The sequence below is a fragment of the Tiliqua scincoides genome, chromosome 2 (genome assembly GCF_035046505.1).
Source record: "Tiliqua scincoides isolate rTilSci1 chromosome 2, rTilSci1.hap2, whole genome shotgun sequence".
Lineage (NCBI taxonomy): Eukaryota > Metazoa > Chordata > Lepidosauria > Squamata > Scincidae > Tiliqua > Tiliqua scincoides.
Genome location: NC_089822.1, coordinates 164,807,155 through 164,833,988, shown reverse-complemented (window position 1 = coordinate 164,833,988; position 26,834 = coordinate 164,807,155). Strand labels below are relative to the sequence as shown.

The window sequence follows — 26,834 nt, the reverse complement described above, 5'->3', positions numbered from 1 at the left end:
AATCTCTTTTTAATGGCTTCCAAACTGGTAATCATCACTACATGTTGTATCAGTGAATTCCATTCACAATTACTACTTTCTGTAGTCTGACCTCCATTGACTGCCAATTAATTTCATTAGGAGACTTTGAGTTCTAGTGTTACGAGAGAGAGAGAGAGAGAGAGAGAGAGAGAGAGAGAGTTCTGTCTACCCTATACAGCCTGTGCAATTTTACACTCTGTCATTCCACCCCTTGGTCATCTTGTTTTCTAAACTAAAAAGCCCCACTAAATATGAAAAAAGACTTTGTACAATAATTGTGGTGGTTGATCTGCAAAACTGGAGATTTGTTAAAAACAAATTTTCAACAAAATTTGAACTGTGGTTCCAGTACCACTGAATACAGCACAAGTCTGCAAAAGATGGTCAATTTTCTACCATTGGTAGAATGTGGGATGACTTCCTCCCCATAGAAAAATGTCACTAGGGGCAGAAGCTATGTTTTAAAATTACAGTAGAATTTTTAGCAATGTCCATTTTCCACTAGCAAGTTTTTGAAAATAAACCTCCTCCATTATTGTCAGTTTTTGCATTGAAAACTGACTGAAGCAACATCTCATTCCATTGTTCCTCATCATTACTACTTAAATACTGATTGACCCCTTAAAATAATAAAAAATAATTATAAACTTGATACTTCCCTGCACACACATCATGGATGTGACTTAACTAAATCTAGGGACATTTTAAAATTCTAATTATAAAGTTCCCTCTTGGTTTGATATGTGCATATTGCTAGTTGGGAACTGTCCATGGTTAAGAACATAACAAATTAAATAAATGTTTCATTTCAAATGAAGTGAAATAAAGCAGAGAAGTGAAGGTGTCAGCATCACTCTCCGAGAGATGGGAATGTTGGAGCAAACGTTGGAGTAACTGTCCTGTAGTAAGTGCAATAGTTTCCAAACCAGGAAGTTAAGTCCTTTTCAATGAAATGTTTGAAAACTAGTCTGTGACCACACCAAGGAATCAAATCTCTGTCTATTTGTGCTGGGGAAAGCCCCACTTATCCCAGCAGGCAATTGACTCTGGCCTCAGCTCTAAGCACATGCATTTTAATAGTCCAATCCTAACTGAAAAGCCTATGCCTCTATGTAGCAGTGTCGAAACGGCCGCTGCTGAATCCAGTGCAGGCAGCGAGACTGCTGGAGGTCTCCATGAGGTGACTTTTGTCCTCTCGCCTCAGGATAAGCCTCAGTAATCACTATGGGGCTACCTAATCCTGCAACAGCAAAATTGCTGGCACAGGAATGGACAGCCCTGTGTCAGCGGATCAGGTTTATTGTTCTTTCGGATGATTTTCCTCTTTGTGGAAGTAAGGATGTTGGTGCTCTTCAGCGATGGCTGCCTGCCATTTGAGCATAGAGCTCAGTAGCCTAAGATGCTCCTCCTTTGGTGGTTGGGAAAAAAGAAAGGAGGAACATGTTGGAAGAAGGAAGTTGTACAGGGGCACACCTCCCACAAGCACCATAGAGGGCAGGTAAGGGCTGTCAGGCATTTGGAAAATACATTCTCACCTCTGCCCTGCCCTGCAGGCAAAATTGTACCTGCAGGTGAAATTCCTGCAGGTGAAATTGTACCCATATTCCAACAGTCATTTACAATGGCTCAAGTTTGGTTCTTTAATGCATAACTTATTAACATCTAAATTTTAAAAAAATATGCAAAACAAGAAGAAACATCAACAGGGAAGCAGGGTTCAGATTGGAAGAAGGAGATGAGAACAGTGCACATGAGAAGTGGGCAGGCAAGAGAATTCAACAGGTTACAACAGTCTTGATTCATTGTCCATGGTCCGCAAGCTTCAGAAGTTCTCTATAAGCATAGCATTATGCAGATGAGATGCACTGCCCATACATGTATGTATGTCACACTCCAAATGAAAGGATAGGTCTTGCTTCTTGATGCTGTTTTATTGAAGAATTGTACTCTCAGCTCCCTCCTGCCTTCGGTTTCTGGACCACATGAGACTAACCAGAATCCCAACTCCTTTCCCTGATCTTTATCATTACAACCAGAGGGCTAGTACAGAACAGCAGCTAGCAGTGTGAACTGTAGGCTGGGAAGTCCCTAGGATTAACTCTAATCTCATCAATAAAACATTGTCAAGATTCACAACCTATCCTTTCATTTGCAATGTAACACATGTACATATAGAAGCGTAATGCATCTCCTCTCCTCATTATGCTTCCTCCTCTCCTCACCCCAATCCTGGGGATGATGATAAGACTCCTGACAAATTTACAGAATTGTTCTTAATGTAGATTTTAAGTGTGTAGTGCATCCAATACAAAACAGTACTTAGGAACAGGCTGGACCTTAAAATACAAGGGAAAACAGAGACACCAATGAGCTTTGTGCCACTTGCTAAGATCTCCTCAGGGCAAATGCACAATTGAGAACCATTGTTGTGTATGACTTTGAGGGACTAAGACTGGGGAGATTTGGCTCTCCTCAGCCTTAAAGCAAACTGGGTGACCTGAGGTCAGTCATCTGTCAGCATAGCCTACCTCATAAGGTTGTTATGATGATAAAAACCGGTTGGGCAAAATGCATGTGCTTTAGGGTGCAATCCTAACCCCTTATGCTTTCCAGCACTGAGATAGGGGCAATGCAGCTGTGAGGTAAGGGAACAAACATTCCCTTACTTTGAGGAGGCCTCCGTGAGTGACACCCAACTGCAGGATGCAGCACATGTCCCATTGGTACCACTATGCCAGTGCTGGAAAGCACTGTCATAAGGGGTTAGGATTGCGCCTGTAATTATTTACTTTCAGTACCTTACTTTTTCAGTCCACATGAACCCCCCAGGCACTTTGCAATGTGTACACACACACACACACACACACACACACACACACACGGGAAAACCCCCCACAATAAGCATAGCATAAGACTAATTCTATTAACAAAACAGCACATAACCCCCAACAATATCCAGCAGCAGCCCTCACCACAAAGGCTCACCTAGAGAGCCAGGTTTCACCACCCACTGAAAAGTGGGTAGAGAGCAAGCCAGGTGGACATCCATTGAAAAACTCCCAAGTCGCAGTGCCATGACTGAAAAGAACCACATCTACATTCCTGTTGAAAGGCAGGGGAAACAAAGAGTAGAGCCTCTATGGACCTGAGGGCCAGGTGTCCTGTCAGTGTCCTGAAATTCAGTCCGAAAGAAAACTGGCAATCAATGTTGCTGAAATGGTGTTGGAGTGACACACTTCATACAGAGAAGGAGTCTAGTTACAGTATTCTGCAGTAACAGCAGTTTCCAAGCTGTGTTCAAAAGCAGCAGCAGCAGCACGTAGAACACGGTACACAGTGATCCAAGCTGGGTGTTATGGCACAGATGCCTGTGGCCAGGTCTGCTTTCTCTGGGAAAGGGCTGCCAGCCCACTCTGAAAAAAGGTGCTCCTGACCACCACCACTCCTGAGAGAAAGGGCAGGATAAATGTCATGAAGTAAATATAAATCAATAGTACACAAGTATCCTGGCTATATCACAACTTTTCTGGATGAAGCAAGTGCAATGACCAGAGAACCCTGCCCTGGCTACACAAAAAAATTGGATATAAGCTGGCCCTAAATAACATCAGTCATTGCAGGTACTGATGATTCAGGAATGTTCTGTTGAGGGACTTTTATTAATGATGGCAGATAATAAGCATATTTTAATAAGAGGCTTTTAGCATAGAAAGTGCTGAAACTTCACTTAAAAAACAAACAAGGTTTGTATCTCACATGTTTTTATTTACCCCAATAGGTTAGGTAATTTTTTAGAAATTCAGAGAAAATATTGGTTTATCCCCAGAAAAAAAAAACTGATTAGCTGTTAAGGGCTTGACCCTGAGAAGACCTCTGTATGGAACATAAGTTTAGAACAAGATTTCACCTGGTTCTTGCACAAATTAGGCATCCACCCACACCCACAAATCAGACTGTGGGGAAAACCCTGATTTCTCCTCCCCCTTTTGGCTATTTTTTCACCTCTTATCTAGCACCCAGAGGCTTGAGCAATGCCCTCAGATAAAGCAGGGTTGTGCCCACCAGGAGTGAAAAACCTACTTGTGCAATTGCCCTAGCCCAGCATCAGAATATTGGATGCTCAGCAAGGATTGTGCTGCTCATCCCTCCAGCAACTTTGGGGCTGAGAAACCTGGAACAGTTTGAGTAAACCGAGATGTACCTAGTTTATGTGCCTAGTTTATCTGCACCAGGATTTATTTTATTTTCAGCTTGCTTTGTAATCTGCTCATCCACGCCCCCTTTTGTTTTTTGCCAAAAGATGCCCTTTTCACATACAATTATCTCCCCTCTAGTTCCAAAATCTTGTTGTTCCTAAACTCCCAGTTTTCCAGCCTGGTCCAAGTTCATTCTTGAGGACTGCCACTTCGACCATCCCATTTTTGTGATTGATTATTGTTGGGGTTTTAAGGGAAATTTCTGTTCACCTGAAAGAGAGGGTTTTTCAAGGCAGCCATTTCTCTCTGGGCTCCACAGCTTTGGATGGTGGCAGTGACTTTGTGGCCAGAGTTTCCCCAGTAAAAAGAGGGAAGCGGAAAGCTGCATGTTATGCATTAAGCCCCAATCAGCAATCTGATGTTGCTTACAAATACAAAATACAAATCCCTGTACAACATTTTTTACAATGCACTGCCACTCTATAAACAAGGTTGCGTTTTATGCAAAGACAGCATGTTAATTCTGAAACAAAGATTGAATCTCCCCCTGAATATATTATTTTCTAATCTAGCAAAAAGAAACTGACCCTTAGAAATTCACAAAGCAAGCCTGTATGAGAAGGGATTTGCTCTTCTGCTCTAGCTTGCTCTTGCTCTGCAAAGAACTCTGCCTCCTTCTTTCATTAGCCATTTAGTGATTTTGGGCCCAGTCCTATCCAAATATCCAGCACCAAGGCAGTCGCAATGCAGCCCTGAGGTAAGGGAACAAACATTCGCTTACCTTGACTGCCCCACCACCACCACAGGATGCAGCATACATCTTGTTGGCAAGGCTGCATCAGTGCAGGACAGTTGGATAGGACTGGGCTCTATCTCTTTGCAAGACTGGCTGGTAGTCTCCTGACCTTTAAAAACATGGATTTGACATATCAATTAACAATTAATATTTTTCAGGGACATCTTGACCACACAAAAAAAAAAAATCAAAAATTAGTGTAAGTTTTTTTTTACCCCAACTGCAGATAGTTTCTGTGGTGTATCACTGACATTAAAATTCTACTCCTAGCTGATTTTATTCACAGAAAACGAATGCTACATAGTATCCGGCTAAATCAGGTATGTCGTGGACCAATGCGTTTCTTTAAAGGACTAATGTGCCGCAGCTCAAGCTTACACATGTTTACAAAGCACAAGGTAATGATTAGGTGGAAGGCTGTTAATGTACGTATTTTGTTACTCTGAAATTGCACCTAAACCAATAGGCACATGCAGCTTGGGGGACAGCTAGATCACCAGACAAGTCTTTCATGCATTGAAGATCAGGAGCTAAATCTATCTACACAATGTATAATGTAAGATGATAAAATGCGCCACTTCAGACTGCAAGTATGGGGTTATAGAATATTTTAGAATGCTTCCACATGGGGAAAAAAATCTTCACTGAAATTAGTAAATAAGGGCCCAAATCTATCCAACTTTTCAGCACCAATGCAGTCTCAAGGCAAGGGAACAAATGTCCCCATACCTTGAGGAAGCCTCTGTGACTGGCTCCCCATCACAGGATGTAGCACACAACCCACTGGGATAGCTTCACTGGCACTGGAAAATTGACCAGGATTGGGCCCTAAGCCCATTGGAGGAAAGGTTCCATGATGCAGGTCTCTTCCTGATTTCCTACATACAAGATGTTTTTTGCATGAGGGAGAATTCAGAAATATGACACTAGGAAACAGGGCAGGTGTCCAAAACTCCAGTCTCCGCCTGCACAGTGTGTTGGTTGGGTTTAGTTAACCTGGGTCAGCTGGTATCATAGATAGCAATTCAAGAAGAGCAACTGCAAACTGATCTGGCTGTCACTAAGTAGATATATTAGGAAGCAAGCAAGCAAGCAAGCAATCTTATTCTCCCTAGACCTTACCTGGACTCAGGGGCAGATTCAGTATTTGTGTCTAGGAAGGACCATGAGCACTACCTTAACTGAAATGACTTTAAGGGCCCAATCCTATACAGTGTGTGCCAGCTCACTGGCCAGCGCTGGGGGAGCACCGGAGCTCCACCACTCAGCGGTTGTGCAGACTACTGGGTAGTGGAGAAGTAGATGGTGGTGTGGGGGGAGGAGAGGAGGAGGCGTTCCAGGGTGGGGGGAGGTGTGCTGGGGGAAAGGGAGCGGGGCGGGAGGGAGGTGAGCAAGCTCCACCCGACACAGAGGTTCAAAATTCTATGCCAACCCATTGTGCGGCTACTTGGCTTACCCAGGGGAAGGAGACGAAAGTCCTCTTCTCCCAAGGAGCAGCCACAGCCCTGGGCAGCAGGAGTGATGGACTGGGCTTCCCAACAAGAAAAAAATATTAATCATGATTTAAACTAAATTTGGAACTGAACTTGCACAAAACAAAATCCCATGTAATAATATAACCCCAAACAATAATAATATTTAACAATTCACATAATCAACACATAAGTACACAGACACTTCGCTTGGTTAAACATGTCCAGGGTGACCAGATGTCATAACCATGAAAGAAGACAAGGCACCCCTAAATGTAGGACATGACAAAATAAAAGCTAAAAACACTTGTATACTGATTTCATGAAGTTAAACACATTATTACTTAGTATTAAATTTCAAACTATATTACATATAATTTATTAATTAAAAGAAGGCTCTGCACTGCCTGCTCACAGGGAAAAGGGAGACATTTTAAGTTCTTTTCCAAGAAATGAGGCTAAAAAAGAGGAAATGTCCTGGAAAAAGAGGACATCTAATCACCTGCAATGAGCAGGGCTTTCTCTTCAAGCTGTTTTTGTTAACCTATGAAGAAGGAGGAGGAGAAGGAGAAGGACTTTATTACGGTCATAAGACCAGCCACCCTATGAGTGAGAAAGCAGCTAATCACTCCTTTCAGCCCAGCATTGCTGCTATGATCAGCCACTGCCATCTGAATTGCTTCTTCCTTTTTTTTTTTTTTTAAGTAATCTAAAATCCCAGGACACAACACAAGGCCATACTGCAAGCCTGTCTTATACTACTCTCTTTTCCTCTCCAATATGAGTATAACAATGCTGGACTATTTTGTACTAGCACCCAAGATGGATAGAATCCAGAACAAGGCTTCATTGGCAGATCTAAATGTTTGGGAGGGGAGCAACATATGGGAAACTATGCTCCTTGCGTTAATTAGGGCCCAGATGACCTAGGACTTCACAGGCCAAAAACAGCACCTTGTTGCCACATTTTGTGGGGACAAAATGGTAACCAGTACAGATGTCTTAGAGCCACACTGGTCCTCTGGTCTGCCAGTGGTCCTTTGGGCAGTGGCCCCTTCAGGTCAGGCTGAAGGTAGAGGTTTCATTTATCCATCCTGACCAATAACCTTTAATAAACAGATCCTTCAAGAGTTTTATCTAATCCAGTGGTTTCCAAACTGTGGATTGGGACCCACTGGTGGGTCGTGGTTTGATTTTGAGTGGGACACCAAAGAGGGATAGAAAGATCAGATAACTGTTTCTCAATTATTCAAAAATTCAATACTGTAGCTGCTAATTATCCTGCAAAGAGCTCAGCTTCTGCAGTTTACAAGGTAACTACTAATATTTTTTCTTTCTAGATCTCCTTTTTTCAAAAAGTCTGGTAAACCTAGGTGGGTCCTGATAGAATGTTGTTTAAAAATGTGGGTCCCAGTACTAAAATGTTTGGGAACCACTGATCTAATGTCTTTTTAAAGTCACCACTCCTCATTATGTCCCATGGGAGTGAATTCGCAAATGCATTACAGGTACCTCCTTGTGTCCATCCTGGAGCTTTTTGTGTATATGCCATGCGATCTAATCTGGGGATCACTAGATCCTCAAAATATAATGTTGAATAGCTCACTTGGCTTTGTGCACATCTCAAGATGTGGATGACACAGTGCAGCTTCCTAAACACTATTGAGAGATAATTGATGCCCCTGTGGGAGCTCACCAATGTGTGAAGCTTGAAGGATTCTTGGAAAATCTCATGTGATGTAACTTATGATTTATGACTGAGAGCCCAAGCCTTTGCTTGTCAATGGGGCTTACTCCCAGGTCAGTGTGGAGACGATGGCAGCCTCAGAGCCCAATCCTCTGCATGTCTACTCAGCAATCAGTCCCCACATTGTCAATGGGGCTTACTCCCAAGAAAACATGGATAAGAATGTAGTCTTAATTCCCTGAGTGACACCAAAGGCAGCAGGCAGCCTCCCCACCCAGATTGCCTTCTTGGAGCTCCCAGCGACCTCGTTCCCCAGCCCACCCACACCTCTGGCCAGCAGCCACAGCATCTGACTTCGAGGTGAGGGCAGCAGGCTTGCCTGGTTGCCTCGCCTCCACTCCTTGGAGCTGAGCTCCCAGCAACCTCTCTCCTCAGCAGCCTCCTTTCCCATCTGCCCCAACAAACACACAGAAGGCAGGGGAAGGCGAGGGGGGAAGCTGCCCGGCCAGTGAATGAGTCCAGGCGCCATCCTCGCGGTGTGACACTTCAGCTGGCGTGCAACAGTTTGGCAGAGGGGGCAATGCACCCATGGACCCCCCCCCCGATCCAGCCTTGCCCAGACTCTCCTGAATACCCAGATAAACCTGGACAGCTTCAGAACTCAAAAACACAAGGGAGGTACACATGCTTCTTTAGCCTGAGTAACTACCCTGATAAACGTTTTTCCCTGCTTCCCATCAGGACCAGTCCCTGGTGCCAGGCAGTGCACCAAATACTGCCACCTCCCCCTTACCTGGCAGTGCACAAATAGCTCCCTCTGTTACTCTTTCCTCAGCAACTCTTCCCCCCCCCCCAAAAGGCAACAAGTGGAAGAGGAAGTGTGAAGTAACCCTGATGCTCTAGTCTAGCTCACCACCCTCCTCTCCACACTTCCTATTCCATTTCAAGGAGGGGCAGAAGGAGGACAAGCTGCAAAGGAGGTGCCCCTTGACAGCCTCATGAATGGGCCGCTTCTGCTCCCACTATTCATAAGTAGGCTGGTGGTAATGATATTCCAAGATTAATAAATGATTTCTCAGTGACAACCAATCAGATTGAGACTGACATTAACAGCACAATCCTAAACAAGTCTAGTCCTATTATCTGCACTGGAGTTTTCAGGAAAGGGTGGATAGGAATGCAGCCAACACAAAGACAGGATTGCAGCCTTCAGACAGCTAGTCAGGGCACTGGCATACCTGTGGGAGTTCAAAGGGAGCAAGTACGCCAGGGTTCCATGCCTTCGGGGGCAGTATTGCTGCCCATTCTCCCCCCCCCCCACACTGCTGCCATTCATGCCCCACTGCTGCCTTCCTCAGCCACCCTCCAGAGGCCACCCACAAGTGGCCCCCACAGGCAACTGGTGGCGGGTCACATTCTATCCTTCTGGCCCAGGATCACCAGTAAAGAAGGGACTGGGCTCCTTATTGAGGTTTATAAAATTATGAATGGTGTGGAGAGACTATATATTATAACTGTGCTTACTCCCAGGAAAGTGTGATAGACTGCAGTCCAAAGGAAGCATTCCTCCCTGCACACAACCCCCAGTCATACAACCTGCATGTACATTTGGCCCTTAGAGGCCTTTTAAGGGAGCTTAGGTAATTACCTAGAAGACTAGTGAGTCAATCTACAAAATACCTCTCTCTCTCTCTGGCAAAATGAAATAGCATGTTGTGGGGAGACAGTAATTGCTGGGGAGGGGGAGCAAGTAAACAGTCTGTGGATCCTGCAGCTGCCACAATCTGAGGCTGACTCAGCCCAATCCAATGAATGTTTATCCAAAGTCCTGCTACTTACACTGGAGCCGACTTGCAAATGCGTGAGCCTGCGATTGCAGCTTGCAGGACACAGAAAGTGGCAATGGACCCCTGGATTGGGGAAATGGGGAAAGCTGGCAGCTAAAAGAAGAGATCAAAGTTTCCCTACTGGAACCTGGCAGTGAGTCCTATGGGTAAGGAGCCATCCAGAGAGCTACATGCTCCAATACAAAAAGTGGTAAAATTTAAATTTTTTTCCACACTGTCAAAATACCAAAGGCCAGCTCTGTCTGCTTAAAAGGTCTGTAACGGATGATTTCTGTGGTCAGACAGGAACATGTAGACCAGTTCCTGGACACTAGTGACTATTTAGATAACTCTCCTAGCACGTCATGTATAATTACTTTGAGGAAAAAGAAAATGGCCAGGAAGCAGCAGTCTGTTAAAATTTAGCATCTCCCTTCCCATTTCCAGCTACGGTTTCAGAAAAACAACAAAGCAGGAAAAAATTCCAGTACTTGTTGCCAAATCTATTTATTTAAAAACCATCATGAATTGAGAAAGCCTGCTGTTCAAGCTGTTCAAGCGGGCATTACTGCCTGCCTGCCCCCTCCAAGGCATGAAAAGCACCCTTTTGAAGGGATGATTTAAGCAACACACAGTACAGTCATAGGTGCATACTTGGAAGCAAGTCCTTAGTAGCAAGCAAGTGTGTTGGGGATTGCCACCTCATTATTGTACATATTTTCCTTTGGAACACCCAAGAAAGGTCATATAATGCAGCTCATAAAGGCATACACCCAAACTGCTCCATGGTAGCAGAAACATTCCTTCACGTGTCTTTATTCTTCATGTTCAGAAGGGAACTCAGCTCCTCCCTCTCTGGTGACTGGCCCCTGCCCACTCCTTTGGAGTAATTCAGCAGCCTTGGAGTATAACGGGAGCCATGTTCAAACTTGCCATAGAGCAGTTTGAATTCAGGTGGGATTTGACCCTTTCTAGGGCTGGGTCATGTAGCAAGGTGAGTTTTTACTATGATCCTACAAGCATCATTGTCAGCTGATGAAAGAAACCTTAGTTGATTCATCAAATGAATTTTAACAGATTAATCCCTTAAATCAGATTTAAGTTGTATATAACTAAAACTATTGCTTTTTTGTTAATCAAAACTTACACTGTTTTTAGATGGTCCATGACAGAATTCAGTATGTAGCAGCAAACACCATCTTAAAAAAGGCTTTCTCTCCCATACAAAAGTGCAGCGAAATCCCCCTTCTGAGATGAATGCTTGCTAGCTGCTATTTTTATAAATCCTTATATTAAAAATAATCAACATGTTGGCATCCTTCAGTCTCGGAAGACTATGGTGTCACGCTCTGAATGGTGGTTCTGGAACAGAGTGTCCTCTCCAGTGCGCGAAGCCTGGGTAAAGTAGGTATGGAGGATAGGCTGTTACCCATGCAGCAAATCCCCCCTCTCCACGTCGCTGAAATGGTCCAATGGAAAGGCAGAGGCCAATACGGTTGGTTCCAGCGGCGTCGCAGGAGTTGCCAGAACGTGACTGTGTTCAGCCATGAACTGCCTCAGGGACTCCGGCTCTGGATTTTGCCTCGAGGTCGATTCCTGAAGCCTTTTCCATAACTGGATGTAGCCACAAGGCAGTGGAGGTTTGGGATCAGAGTTTTCCTTCTCTCAGATGAGCTGCCTTCCCAGGCTGACGTGTCCCATCTACCCGGTGGCTGTTTAGTCGCCTCTTAGGACAAGTACAGCCAAACTGAGGGCCTATTCTTATCCCCAGCCCCCAGGGGAAAAAATAAAAATAATCAACATGTCTGAAAAATATGCCAACTGATTAATGGAGGATGCCTTTATGGTCACTTAAAGTCAAATGGATTAATCTAACAGATGAATTAAGGCTGAGATCCTATGCACGCTGACTAGAGAGCAAGTCCCATTGAATTCAGAGGGATTTCCTTTTAAGTAAACCTGCTTAGGATTGCACTGTGAAGATGATAGCCCAACCAACTATTCAGCATTCCTATCCAGCCGTGGTGGCACAGTTATGCTTGCTACTCCATGTAGCCAGACAGTGCAGTCAGCCCTCCTACAATAAATGTGTGAGAAACGGAGACAGTGCAAGGAAATCCACAGTGTTGTCAGAAATCATGTGATATGCCAGAATCCTTTCCACTCTAAAATTAACTAGTATGTGGCAAATATATCTGTATATTTTCAAACCAGGGAGCCTAGTTGCATGTATGCAGTGATTCTAATTCTAACACTCCACAGCTTAAGAGGATAATAGACCACACACTCAAGGGCGGGATTGTAGCTGTACCTTCTGCATGGCAATCTCTCTGATCTTAAGGTAGTGGTGATGGTGGGATGCCTATATTTCCAAAGGGCAGTTCTCATGCACACGTTCATCAGTGACTGAAGTGTCAAGGGATGATGTGTGAATCAGAGATCAAACACAACAGAAAGAATTTCCATACTACCTCAGATACAAGACTTGTCAGTGGGGTCACCTCACACATTCAGTGGTGGGCAAATGAGGGTTGAGGCCTGTCATGCATTATAAATAGCGTTGTGCTGGGAGGATGAGCAGCTGCCATAGGGGCATGCCAGCAAGCAGGCATTGTTCCAAGGACACGTGCTTCTGGATAAAAATCAACTGTGTAACCCAAGCTAGCGCTTCAGCATTTCATGCGTGTGCTCCCAAAGGCGGTCACATTCAGACTTCTTCATGCCTCTCTTCCAGCCTTTCCCTGCCTAGACTGTTGGGGACACAAGCATTTGCCAGCCAATTGAACAGGCTGGATTGCAAGTAAACCCTTCTCCTGGGGAAGTGGGGAAGCTGCTGTTGGATCAGCAGAGCATCAGACTCTTTGGGAACACCTGTTGGTGTTGGCATCTGGGCACAACTGCTTCTGTCCCTGCAGTTGTTTTGCTGGGCTCCCTGCTGCACAGAGGCTACCCTCCACCCCCCATCTCCTCTCTGGATGTGAAATTGACTTGGGGAAAGGAAGCATAGATATCCTGTTGAGATGGCTTCCTTCCCAGGCTATTCCCTGGCAGAAACAGAACCACTTCCCGCCTGGCTGCTGATTCCATCCAAATCGCAGGCCTTGCTTGTACCATAGCTTCTCTGCCTGTCCTCTTGCTATTGTGCAAGTGACCCCACCACTACCTCCAATCTCTCCCAGATTTGGCAGCTGAGAAAGATCTCTTGGATGACTTGACCCCCTTTCCCCAGCCAGGCTGCAATCCTGCCCATGCTTACCAAGGACACAAGTCCCACTGAACACACTGGGGCAGAGTTCTGAGCCAGCTTGCCTAGGGGACACTGCAGAGAGTGATTCTTAACCCATTTCTGCCCAGCCTACAGGTGTACACATTTGATCCCTGTTTCGTATACACGAAGTTGGACAGAAACTGATGATGCTACAATCCTACCCACACTTTCCTGGGAGTAAGCCCCATTAACTGTAATGAGACTTACTTCTGAGTAGACAAGGATGGGATTGGGCTCTAAGGCTGCAATCTTACGCACACTTTCCTGGGAGTAAGCTCCACTGAAAACAATGGGACTTACTTCTCAGTAGGCAAGTATAGGCTTGCGCTCTAAATCGGTGACTGTGGCTCTAAATCGCCTTTCGTGGGTAGTTCAAGGCGGCTTGAAAAACCAGCTGACGCCTCCGCAGAGCCCACCGGTTCCTACAAGATTTTTCTATCATATATAAAAATGATATAAGTTGATCTCACCGCTGCTGAGACTTGCTCGAGGGCGCCGCACCCCATCCTACAGCCAGAGCGATCAGAGGCGGCTGGAGCAGCCCCAAGGTCATGCGAGGCTGCCGGGGGTGCGCGGGGCACCTGCTTGCCTCCTCCGGGAGCGCCTCTCCGCCGGCAGCAGCAGACGCCGCCGCTCCTCCGCCGGGTGGCCTCGGCGGGCTCAGGAAGTGTCCCGGCGCGCTGGAGGTTACGTGCGGCCGCCGGAGCTGCTCGCCTGGCTCGCGTGCTGCGGTAGGACGCCGGAGGGACTTCCTTTTGCCCCCGAGCGCCCCGCTCCGTCCTCCGGTGACTCTGCCGCTGCTGCCGGGCGGGCTCCACCTCCGCGGGTCTTCAGGAGCCCAAGCGATGCTGGGGGCTGCAGAAGACCCCGCCGGAGCCCGAGCAACAGAGCGCAGGAGTCACCGCAGCCGCGCGGCGCTGCCCAGACCTGGAGGTGCGAGTGATCGGAACCTCCTGGTCCGAGAGGGGGCCGGGCCACTGACCATCCCGGCCGCAGCGTCTCCAGTCCAGCAGGAAGCGGAGCTGTTGCTCGCTGGAGACAGCGGCAGACACACAAACAAGACGGCGGAGGCGGGCCAGTGCCTGGCCTCCCCCTCCCGGGCTGCCTGGCAGCACTTGCTGCTGCCGCCTCCTTGCAAGACACTTGGGAGCAAAGGCCACGCGCTCCAACCAGCGGAGGAGCTTTTGGGGGTTTCCCAGTCACCAGCCTCCTCCTCCTCCTCCCTCTTGGAACTGCAGACTTAAAAATCAGGGGTCTAAAAGTTGATTGTGTCGTTCAACAAGCCACACTCAGAAGAATCTAACAGCAAGGGCAAAAGCTGGGTGACCACCAGACCCAATGCAGGACAGAGTGCCTATCCCTTTAACCCTAGAAGAGGGGAATTTGGGCAGGTGTAGCTTTTTCAACTTATGTTGAGCTGCACCTGCCCAAATTCCCTCTTCTGTACAGTGTTAAAGGGATAGGTGCTCCGTCCTCCACTGGACCAAAAGTCAATCAAAAACCAGCAAGCAGATGGCGCATAGCTTAAAACAACCTGGGGAAGGCTATAGAACCTCCTTAAGCCATTTCTGCCCAACACTGCATGTACGCAACAGGGATCAAATGTGTATACCTGTGGGCTGGGCAGAAATGGGAACCCACAGATATACCTGAAAGCTAATTGGAGTACATTTGTCTTGAGAGCCTGCCCGAGTAACATCAAGGAAAAGGCAGTTCACATGACCCCAGGGATGGAATTCCACAGTCTTAGTGCTTCCTCTGAAAAAACCCTTTCTCTAGCTATTAACCTCCTCACCTCCAAGGGGGCAGCACCCACAGGAGGGTTTTCTCTGATGGCCCATGGAGGCAGGTGAGAGTGTGTGGAGGAAGACAGCCCTTCAGACAACCTGGTCCTAAGCTGTAAAGGGCTTTAAGGGTAAGTACCAGCACCTTGGGAACAAATTGGCAGCCAGTGCAACTCCTGAAGTAGTGGCCCAACAGAGTCAAACTGCCAGTCTCCAGTGGCCACATGAGCTGTTACATTCTGGATTAATTGGAGTTGAACCATCTTCAAGGGCAGCCCCACATAGAGTGTGTTGCAATAATCCAACCATGACATCACTAGGGCATGGACCACCATGTTAATACCAAATCTGATGTAGTTGGGTCAATTGGAATGTTGTTGTGGGGGTCCTCTGGGGTCCAGTGAGTCAATGCAGAAAAGCAAAAACCTAAGTACACACAGAGTTCAATATGTTTAACAAGGACATTCAGTCAGGGGAGGCAGAACCCCAGCAGACCTAACAAGTAAAAAAAAAGTACATTGCCTTTTAGGCTGCTCCTTTCTTCTTCAGCAGTCAGTGAACTAAGTAGCGCACATACACGGAGCTAGTAGCCAATTTGCTGCAATCATGGCTGGCTTCCAATGGAAAAAAGACAGGGTACCTGCATCAGCAATCACTGGGGAGGCAGCAGACAAAACTGCCTCAACAGGCTAGGCTGCAATCATGAATGGCTTCCAATTTAAAAAAAGGCAGGGCAGCTGGCCTCCAATGAAAAAAGGCAGGGTGCCTGCATCAGCAAGCTCTGGGGATGCAACAGGCAGAGTTGCCACCAATCTGTTAATAAGAAAGTTATGAAAATAGCAAGGATCCTGTGTGAAGGGACTTGGTTCTTCAAAGTAGCAGGGGAGACAGCTAACAAGCTGCCTCAGGGGGTGTGTCACTAAGTTCTCCCTAGTGGGGGAAGGAAGGTGAGCGAACAAGGAAAGTAAAATCTACTGAGAGAGATTGAGGTTAAGAGGAGATGAAGGGTGAATAAGCGTGTCTATATTCATGTAGCTGTGCCATCTTGAGCCTGGACCTCACTACACATCACTAATGTTTAAACTTGCTTTAATAAATAATTGATGCAAATAAATTGTATTCAATAAAAATGTAAGTACCAAGTCTTAGTCACCCCTCTGCCTTTGCACTTGTTGGCTAAGTTATCAAGTGCTGGGAAAGAGATTTACTTCCTTATCTGCGCTGTTTTCTGTATGCATTCCCAAGAGAGAGAGTTCCTCTCTTCTTTAAATAAAGGAAAAGAACAGTGAAAGTTCAAGGGCTGTTGGGGCATGTACGTAGTTTTATGTGATTGTATCTGGGACCTCCCATACTTCTGCTTTAGCAGTGAATGGATGAAGTTGCCAGGCAGAGATGTGATAAAAGCTCTGTCTAAGGGGTTGAAAGGCTCAGGAGGGAGTGGTGAAATATTTGACTTGAATTTGAAAGGATGCAAGGATAGATCTGAGCACAATGCTGTGGCAAAAAGGCCTAACATCATCCTGAGTGAATGGAATACCCATGACAACAAGAAGCTTCCTTGTTCCTCCACAGTGAGCAACGCTCTGCCCAAGTGCCAAGTCTGATTCTAAGCTAAACATTTTTGAGATACCAACCAATATGAAATGTGTCTAATACAGTTCAGATGACTTCCTACTCATCTATGTCAAGATGGGCTTCTCAAGAAATGCTGAAATGAAGGTCTTCTATGACAGACAGTCAGAGCTGCCAATATGGTGGTGCTGTTTTCCTAAGCCAGGATCCTATCTTTAATAGCTACATGACAGGAAGGCATTCAAGAAAAGCCTTTCCCATCATGGCATCTGCAAGATGGGAAAAGTCTCAGCTGGTAACTGCCTGTTCGACAATGAAAGGCCCTGGTACCTGCCAGAATAAAGCTGTCAACCCTACTTGCAGAGTACAAGGAAGACATGGAGCCTGCATGACATCTGAACAACGTTGACTTCTCAGTTGACCAGGCCAAGTCCCCAATTACAGAAATTAACTTGAAGCTGTATCTGAGCAGGAAAGTTCTTCCTCAACTGTAAAAAGCTCAGGACTTTCACCATGGGTCAGATGAAAAGTGAAAAAAGGAAGCCTGTCTGCTCTGCACAGGTTACATGAGGTGCAGGGAGGCTCAAGAAGGAAGAAATTAACCGTGTGCTCTGTTGGAAAGAAGCAATAACCTTTTTAACACCAATTTCCATGCCCAGCATAGCCAGCTGGACACAATCAAGCACTTGATATACTCACACCTTGATTGAAGAAGTACAGTGACCTTATTCTGCAATGTAGAGAAGAGCAACTCTGAAACAAGGAACAGAGCAAGCACTAATTAGATGTGGGACTGTGAGGACCTGGGCAAGCACCACCTTGCTTAGAAGCTGTTAAAGGAAAATGTGCGTCATTTTCAGATTGAGAGGGAAGACCACAAGCCCTGTCTCGTCCAGCATCCTGTTTCCCACAGTGGCCTACCAGCATGTTTCTGGGAAGTCACAAACAGGTCAATTGCCCTCTTCTGCTGTTGCTTCTCTGCAATTGGCCTTCAGAAACATCCTGGTTGGAATGGTCCAATATGGTCCATACTGGAGATCTGGAGATAGTGTGAAACCATCATGAGGAGGAGCCATTGATAGACTTGCCCTCCATGAATTTGTCTAATCTCCTTTAAAGAAGAAGCCTTACTGGGTAGATGAAATCCTATGAGTCAAGTAAAATGTGTGTGAGAGTGCCAGCATAGGCAGCAGTTAGTTCCCAGGGATGAGACAGTAAGAACTGGCTAGAAGGGTAATATTGGTCAAAATGCAATATATTGTATGGTTGCCAACAACTCTCTGGCAGGGCTTCTTTGCCTTGAATAGCTACATGAGAGAAGGAAATTAATTGGGAAAGGTTCTCCCATCATTGAACCTCTAAGGCTGAAATCTTATACATACCTAACTAGGAGTAAACCCCATTTGCTATAATGGGACTTACTTCTGAGTAGACATGCATAGGATTGGGCTATAAGTTAGGAACAGTTCACATACCAAACTCCTAGTTGCCACATCCAGGAGGCATAAAGGCAAAGATAATCAGAAAAAGCTGACCAACTGAGAGATCAATTGCACAAGCCTTTACATGCCTAGGTAGCCTTCTTTGGGAATTCCATCAGTCTAGCTTTGTTTCTAGGGAACAGTTCAGCCCCAGTCATCAGTATCAGAGACATAAGGGAGCAAAGACTTCTACTTTTTTTCAATCCCCTGCCTCTCAAACCTTGTGTCAGCTGAAAAGCAGCATTTACCATTTAGGTGATCAGAGGCAAATGGGACTTCTATGCTTTTAACATCAGTGTAGGAAAGGGAATTTTGGTGGGCTTGGCAGATCACACAAGGATGAGAAAAAACAGAACTAGCTGCAACCTAAAATCTACCCTTCCTACACAACTTCCGAGCAAGGTATTTCCAGCTGCTCTCAAGCAGGGGAGAGTGATGCATCACCAAGTCAGGGGGGTAGCATTTGTTGTTGGGAGGTCTTGGGTCAACCTTGTATTAGGTCATTGGAAATGATTTTGACACCATTTCTAGTCTGTTGACATCTCAAAAACATTTACCTCCAAACAGGACTTGATCCTTGGGTAGAGACAGGTTCTTCAGCACCACAAACCGACTCCTGACATGTTAGAAAGGACTGGCACTGCTAAAGTCGCCATCCCCAAACCCTGTCGGGTCAAGAAATGTGTGATTGTGGTGCAGTGGTTAAAGTGTTGGACTTGAATCAGAAAGGCCCCAGTTCAAGCCATCAGCCATCTAGCTTCCTGGGTGACCTTGAACCAGTCATTATGTCTAACATACTGCACAGGTTTGTTGTGAAGATAAAAGGAAGAGGAGGAATCATGCACACCACTCTGATCTTCTTTGAGGAAAGGTGAAAAATACATATACATTATAATATAGTATGGTGAGCAGGGGCAGCATAGTGACTAGAGTGGTTCACTTGGAGAGCCCTAAGTTCAAATCTCCACTCAGGATTAACATGCACTGGCTATGACTTTGGGCCAATCACTATCTCTTGGCCTAACTTTGGAAAAATGGAACAACTGCATAGTATATTATTAGAGTATTTATATACCGCTTTTCAAGAAAAAGTAGTTCACATCATGTGGCAAAATCAATCAATCAATGGTTCCCTGTTCCCTCAGGTCTAATAAAAGATGTAAAAGCAACACCAACAACAGCCACTGGAAAATATTTCAGCCACGCTGGGCTGAAAAGGGGACAGTGTGATGCAATCCCCTCCTTGCATCCCCAACCAATCTTGCATTTAAAAAGTGTTTTTTGTAACCTCACTCCGAGAAGCCATCTCAGCATTCTCTTCCTGAGCTTGGAGAGCTAGCACAGCTCTGAAGGACCTTTTTCCACAGTTGGTATCAAAGCTCATTTCACTCTAGATTCTGATCCAAGTGAGGCCTTGTGTGAGCTTCCAGGCTTACTCCTGATCGCATGCCCTGTGGCCTGTCCAAGCACTGTTTTAATCTGGCATCATTCCTTATCTGATCCTAAATGCTATATAAAGATCAAGCAGATAATTTAAAAGCAGACAGTCTGGTTATAAAGGCCAGACACATGTGAAGCAATTGATATAGAAGAGAACATTGAATGAAAAGGTCACTCTGGTGCACACACTCCAGCTGAGGGCATGAACTTGCCTCTGTTTCTGCGGGAAGTTACTACTCCCTGAAGACTCTAGTCTAGCTCACTAGGCAGATGATTTCAAAGAAATGATCCAGAGTCTAGAGCTCTATCTGCAAGGCCACTCATGGTCAACTACTATGAAGGTTGGGTACAATCCAGCAGAATATAGTCACAGCTCAGGCCCTTGAAATCAATGGGCTTAGACTCTGCATAGAATTGAGCAGGAACTCTAGTGATGCTTGTAGGATTATCGATTTTAAAGTCTTCATATCTCTTGTTTAGTATCATGACAGCACAGAAGCTTACAACAAAATAGAAATGAGAAACACCTCATAATTCATATAAGAACTAACAACTGCGCAGTGAATATGCTATCTTACGACATACAGACAACTGCCTTCTGGAATAAAAAAAGGCCTTAACTTTCTTTCAAAAAACACCTAATGAGGAAACCACCTAAACATCCCTGGGGAGAAGTCACAGACAGGGTGAAACCACTGAGAAGTCATTGACTTGGACAACCACCATTTAGAATCCTGGTAACAGCAGACCAGATAGTAGAGCCTTTGAAACAACAATCCAAGCTGGATCGTGTGAGAGAAAATAGTCCTTAAGGTAGTCCATTCAAGATTTTAAAGATCAAAGTCAGCACCTTGAACAGAATCTAGAAGCATTTGCTAACCAGTGCAGCTAGTCTAGAAGATGCATCACATGCTCCAGCTGTGAACAATTTGGCAGCAGCATTCTGCATCAATTGGAGCTTTTGAGCAATCTTCTAGGGCAGCCCTAAGTGGAGCACATTGCAGTAACCTGGTTTAGATTCTGCCCAATGTGTATGAGAAGCAGGGAGCAATCACTCCAGTTTCTGGCAACAAGACTGCAAGTTTAAGAAGGAAATTACTTTCTTGCCTTCTTTAACTACCATTGGTAGCTCGATCACTCAGGGATACAGGTCTCCTTTTAAGACATTGGCTATTGCCAGGTCCCTACTAAGGTTCCCCATCAAATAACAGAAATGCTGGTCAAGGCTTGTGAGGCACTTTCTAGCAACTGGGAGACTCACCACTTTGCCACCCAGGAATGAGCAAGTGGTAGGATAACTTGGGCTATGACAGGTATACAACACTAAGGCTGCAATCCTATACATACTTACCCAGGAGTAAGTCCCATTGAACTGCTTCTGAATAGTCATGTGTAGGGACATGCTAGAATTACACTTGGGGCTCAATCCTATCCAGTGTTCCAGCACATGCCCTTCATCTTGCAGTAGGAAGCCAGTCATGGAAGCCTACCACTTGCTTATGGAGGCCTCTTCAAGGTAAGAGAACTTTTATTCCCTTACCTTGGGATTGCATTGCAGCTGCATTGGTGGTAGAAAGTTGGATAGGACTGGGTCCTCAATTGTTTAAGAATATTTCCTATCAGTTGACTTCTTACAAGCATCAAAGCTACCCTTTACAACTAAAGATGAGATGCTGGGAGATCTCCAAAAGGGACTTTTGTAGTTTCTGGAGAAGCAGAGTCAGGGGGAGGAAGGGCAAGATCAAATCCATCTAAATTGGCCCAAAAGCTATTTACTTTGTGCAATGAGCAGAAACAAACAGCTGAGAGGGGTGGGGTTCATGCACTTTTTTTTGCCTGAGTTTCTATTAAAACTGCAATCATACTAAACTTTCCCCCCCTTTAATTCCAGGAAGGTTACAAAATGGTCATAAATATGCCCCCGGGGCAGCACAGCCTTTTGTTTTAACCCACCTTAAGATTTTTAAATATAGATTTCTGGTTTTAATTTTAAAGTATGATTAAGTCTTTTGCACATTAATAGCAGTGCTTATTCCATTTTGTATGCTAAAAGAGTAAGCATATGCGTGACAACCGTTCACCCAACAAAGACGCTCTCACAGCTTGGGCAGGAAAGTTACTGTACATTCAATGTCAAAAGATAATCTACCACTGGACATTACGGTACATGGAATTGGAAGCCAGTAGGTTAATTGCCAGTTCATCCACTGCTCATGCCTTCACCTTATCAGCTCAGCTACCAATCAACTTTTAGGGTTGTGTTGGCTTCAGTATCCTGTCTGGTGGAATGTTGGATGCTAGTCAAACTGTGCAGGGATACCAGTACCAACCAACTAGCTCCAGAAACATTAAGTAGCTGTCTTGTGCCTCCATTTTTTTTTAAATTGTGCAGTTAAATCATCAAAATTATTTCAATACTTTGATGACTCGGGCCAGAGTTTTGAATTACTCCTTTGTTAAGGAAGTTGTTCGACCTGTTATATAGCAAAAGGAAACCAAGTACCTTTGTTTGATAAATAAAATTTTCACTTCCTTACAGAGAAACAAGCCAATAATGCTTTTAAAAAAAAATGTACTTGCTTTCTGATAAATTGGGTTTTACAAATGCCAGGTGTAAGCCATCTATATTGAAAATAAATTTGTTATGTGCCCACTTGGGGACAGTAGGTTCAGTAACCATTAACACACTAGGGTAGTGGCTTCCAAACTTTTTAGCACTGGGACCCACTTTTTCAAGTGAAATTGTATTGGGACCACGTAGCTTTGAGACTAACAGCACAATCTTGTGCACATCTACTCAGAAGTAAGGCCTATTGAGTTAAATTAGGTTTACTCCCAGGAAAGTGTGTATAGGATTACAGCCTAAAAAGTTTCAGTTTACCAGCAGCTCGCATCTCTGTTTCTATCCTTTTTACCATGGGGGGGGGGACCATCTTCTGGAGTGTTCGTTGAGCTCCACATTCATCAGATCCAGACCACTCCAATAGCATTGCATTCCTCTTCACCTGGCCTTCAAAGTGGAATGTGGCACTGTCTTCTACTTGTTAGTAAATGTGCATGTGCTACCGTTTTTATTTTCATAGGACATAGGACAAAATACATTTTCCTTATCAGCAATGAGCTGATCAGTTTCATGACCCACCAAAAAATTTGGTCCTGACCCACAGATTGGGAACCATTGCACTAGGGACTTAACAATACTATTCCAACCCTTCATAGAAGGGAGGAGTTAACCATTAAACAAGTAACCTGAAATCATTGGCTTAAAGAAGAAAAAACAACAATTAAGTGGTATTATTCAATTACAGAAGAATCCGAGGCATGAGGAATGTACTTTCATCCAAGTTTTTTGTGTTACAAAAAGGAACAGACTGGCATTTACAAGTCTGCTGAATTTGTAACAGCTGTAGTTGAAATTCATAATACTTTTGAACAGAGAAACACGGGTTGTCTATGTATGTATAGGCAGCCCTTAATAGATGCTGGGTACTAGCTCTTTTTCTGCTTTGAAAGGGTCCTGGTACAAACTGCTTTGATTTATCATTTTGCACCCAAATAAAAACCCTGGATGTGAAAATACACTTTTCTCCATTTACCTGCCTCCAATCATCACTAAGCATGCTCTAGTTCCAACAAAGCAGGCATGTACCTTCATAGCTATAAAAGGAAGATCACAAAAGCACCACTGTTTCTGCTTAGGGGAAAATCTTTATTGGTAAAAACTTGTATACGTTTCCTTGTCTCTGACCAATAGCTGGATTCTGCGAGAGGTTTCAGTTTGTAGCTGCCTTCATTTTAATGAAAGTGGTCCCTATGCTGAGAAAACTAGCCTGAACTCTGAATCCAAACATTAAAACAATTTGTGGCAACCAAGGAAACACCATCACACTAATGAGCCATTTATGTTAAAAATATGTAGAGCTGTGATATACAAAAATGCGTCTTTATTTAAAATAATTACAACATTCATTAAAACATCTTAACAGTGTTTTATAAAATTAGAACACTGACATTGACATGGACGGTTATGTACAGCTTCACTCTAAAAAGGTGGTTCTTGAATTTGTTGAGGAGATAGCCATAGTTTCCCCATTTCACCTGAAAAGTTGTCATGGGGATAGCAACACTCACGCACATGCATCTTTAACTCAGTTTCTATCAAAAGCCAATATGCTCCATCTTGTCATTGTGGCTGCAAGTAGTTTATACAGGTAGCAGATACATGAGTAGTCTCGAGAAGGTGGGAAATTAACTCTAACAAGAAATATTGCTCAGCAGGATTTTTCACAAACAGAAAATATGAAGCTGCTAATTCTTCATGATATCCAATGGCTTCAGGGTGAAAAAGACCCCTTTCTGGAAATTTTCTGGGGAAGAATTCAATACCTGGTATTCCCTCCCCCATCTCCACCAAGCAATTTCCTGCCCATAGAACCACTACAGGAAGCTTTGACTAAGCTGCATTGCACCTGACACACACACACCCCCGCCCCCTCCGGGAACATCCATAAACAAGTTGAGTTATGAGCTGTTCTCTGCCTTTCCAGAGGAAAAGATTCTGAAACTATTACCTGAGTTGACAGAGATGTGCATGTATTCAACAAGTTCATCTTCTACAGAATAAAATGTTGAGTGAGAAAGTGGATGGGCTTTTATATCTTATATCTAGGCTTTGTATCTTATAAAAGCTCATCCATTATATCTAATATATCTTATAAAATGTTAAGCGAGAGAGCAGTTGGACTTTTATATCTTATATTTTGGGCTTTTCCTTTCCATATTTCCTGGACAAACACTCCAACTGGGAGAGCTAAAAATTCAAAACATTCTTAATCAATTCCACCCACCCTGAGTTCCTTACAATGTGCATTTTCTCCTTAAAAGCTATCACCAGACCCCCACCCCAGCACACTTTCTTAGAAAAATAATCCTATAATGACTTAATTCAAGTAAAAGGGCAAGTAAAACAGATCACAGTGCAATCTTGATTTTTCAGTTGGACTTCTTTTTTCCTTTGCTCCAGAAACAAAAAACAGACAGACAATGTAATCTCACTATAGAAGAAGATGAACTACGGCAGTTATTCTGCTGTTCTATACTGGGGTGCCACTAACTTGTACTGATATTTATCACTCACTCGCCATCTCCATGGTTGTCCTTCTTGCATTGTTCTTTAGAAATACCCAAGCACATATGAACATACCACATTACTCAGGCAGTGACTGCTCTGGTCATAAGAACGTGCATCAAGCAAGACTAACATCGGCTACAAATTTCATAACTGCGTTGTAAATCGCACGGTAGCCACCCAGTTTGGAGTTGGTTATGCCTGCTGTAAGAACTATAAGACAGGCCAGGCATGAGGCCAACCAGATGCTGCCCAGAAACAGTGGCTATTAGTGCAAGGCTGATATACTAATACAATTAAGGCCCAGCTCGCACCTTGACTAAGTAAGGGAGGGACTACAAAGTTTCTTTTCGAGATAAAAATATTTCATTTACACAGCAAAGTGCCAGGTTTGCCTTGGCACAATTCAAGCCAAAGCAGGACAGTATTGCAATTTTCAGAGATCCTCTAGCTGTGTTAGCTTCATATCAGTGCAGTTGAAACAACTATACCTGAAAAGCACCAGTGGCCAACCACCACTCAGCGCAATCAAACCTTATATAGAACATATGAAAAGTTTGTTGAAGGGCTCCCCCAGGAGTGGGGGGGTGGGAAGCACATCCACCAATCAGCAGAAGCTCAGGCAATAGTGTTTTCCTTTCCAGCCTTTTATATGGAGAAGCAGTTTGGTTCATGCAACCAAAGCTGAGCTTCGGACTGTACAATACCCTGAGAGCATTTGCTCCTTCTCACTCCTTCCACCAATCTGCCCTTCAATTTTATTCAGTGCATACAATTAGGAGAGAACAGGGGTGACTGGAGTAGCCAGTTCCATGCCATCTCCTTGCCCAAGTCCTGAGGCTCAGATGACTTGGACATAATTAACTCCTTTTAAAGAGGCACCTGAGGGCATCTTTTCTGCTGCTGTTCAAAAACAGCTGGGGCCACAACCTTTTGCACCTTGGCTCCAAGTACTGTTAAATCACCACAATTCTCACCCCCACATTACATTACTGAGCATCCAAGTTCTCACATCTGCCAGACAAGCCCTCCCCTCCCTATTCCTGTGTTTCAGACACATCCCCTTCTTTTTCATTCTACTACAGCCAAAACCTTTCTCAGCAACACTCACTGGAATACACAGGAAGGTTGAGCACTGCTGCTCCTGAAAAGGAAAGGCTCTTCTGTTTCAGGCACTCCTAGTGCCAATCTTCTAAGGTCTGGGAAGGCTGGTGTGCATATGTTCCTGCTGTATACAAGCCATCCAGCCAAGGAAGGAAAAAAGGCACCCTGGTTTTCCTCTTCCAGACAGTGTTTGACCAGTCAGTTCTTGTTCATGGGATGCCTGGCAGCAACTCTGAACAGTGCTAGAAGCAGAAGCAGGTCACCAACGTCATGCTTGCTGGTTTCTCTAAGACAGTGCCCCACTGAAGGTGGCAATGGGCAAGCACAGAAGAGAGCAGACATCAGAGGCATCTTGGGGAGAGAGGAACGAAGTGGGCTTTCCCCCCAGGCAGTACTCGCTGCTTTTGGGTTTATAGCATGCAGAGACTTCACACCTATGAAAAGAGCAAGACACTGAGATCGCATCCATGTCACTGGTTCTGAACCAAAAGGGAGGGGGAAGGCAGACACAATGTTGAAAAAGTTACATTTTTGCATCTCTGATATCTCTAGGCTGCACCCCCCAAAATGGTTTGGGATGTCCTGATGTAGACATGCAGTGACTCCCTCTGGACCAGATCTAAAGTATGCATCTTAGACACCACTGAATCAACTTTGACTTTGGTCCACTTCGCCTACCTGGTGACGCTGTGCAGAATCTTCCGCTCATCCTGGTCCAGGCACACAGCAAAAGAGCAGTCGATTCCGGCGATCTGGACCTTGTCCACTTTCATCTGAGACACACTAATTTGCTGCAAGAGAAACATTCCGAATCACATGTTGCCCATTACACGTGGGCACAATTCATAGGTACCCAAGCGGACTCGACCCAGCCTCTGACAAGATGAGATTAAGCATCTTAATGCTAAGATGGTGTAGCTAAGGGGGGAGCAGCTAAGGGGGGAGCAAAAGGTACAGGGCCCTATGTACCATGCCTTGAGGGGTATCAAGATACCTTCTCCTGCACTCCCCCCCACAGGCACTTGAAGCAGTTGTGTACTGCTCTGAGCAGCCAACCAC

The 26,834-nt window shown here is 44.8% G+C and overlaps 1 protein-coding gene across 1 annotated transcript in view; it reads right to left on the bottom strand.

Moving 5' to 3' along the window:
* Window positions 1–23,378: 23,378 nt before the first annotated feature.
* PIK3R5 (phosphoinositide-3-kinase regulatory subunit 5) overlaps window positions 23,379–26,834 on the bottom strand; it is a 69,104-nt gene continuing 65,648 nt past the window's right edge. The window contains exons 18-19 of the mRNA XM_066614003.1: window positions 26,454–26,566; window positions 23,379–26,209 (exon numbers count right to left, since the gene is read on the bottom strand). Of these exons, the coding sequence (XP_066470100.1) occupies window positions 26,062–26,209; window positions 26,454–26,566 (261 nt within the window). The 3' untranslated portion in view covers window positions 23,379–26,061. The remainder of the gene's footprint in view (window positions 26,210–26,453; window positions 26,567–26,834) is intronic.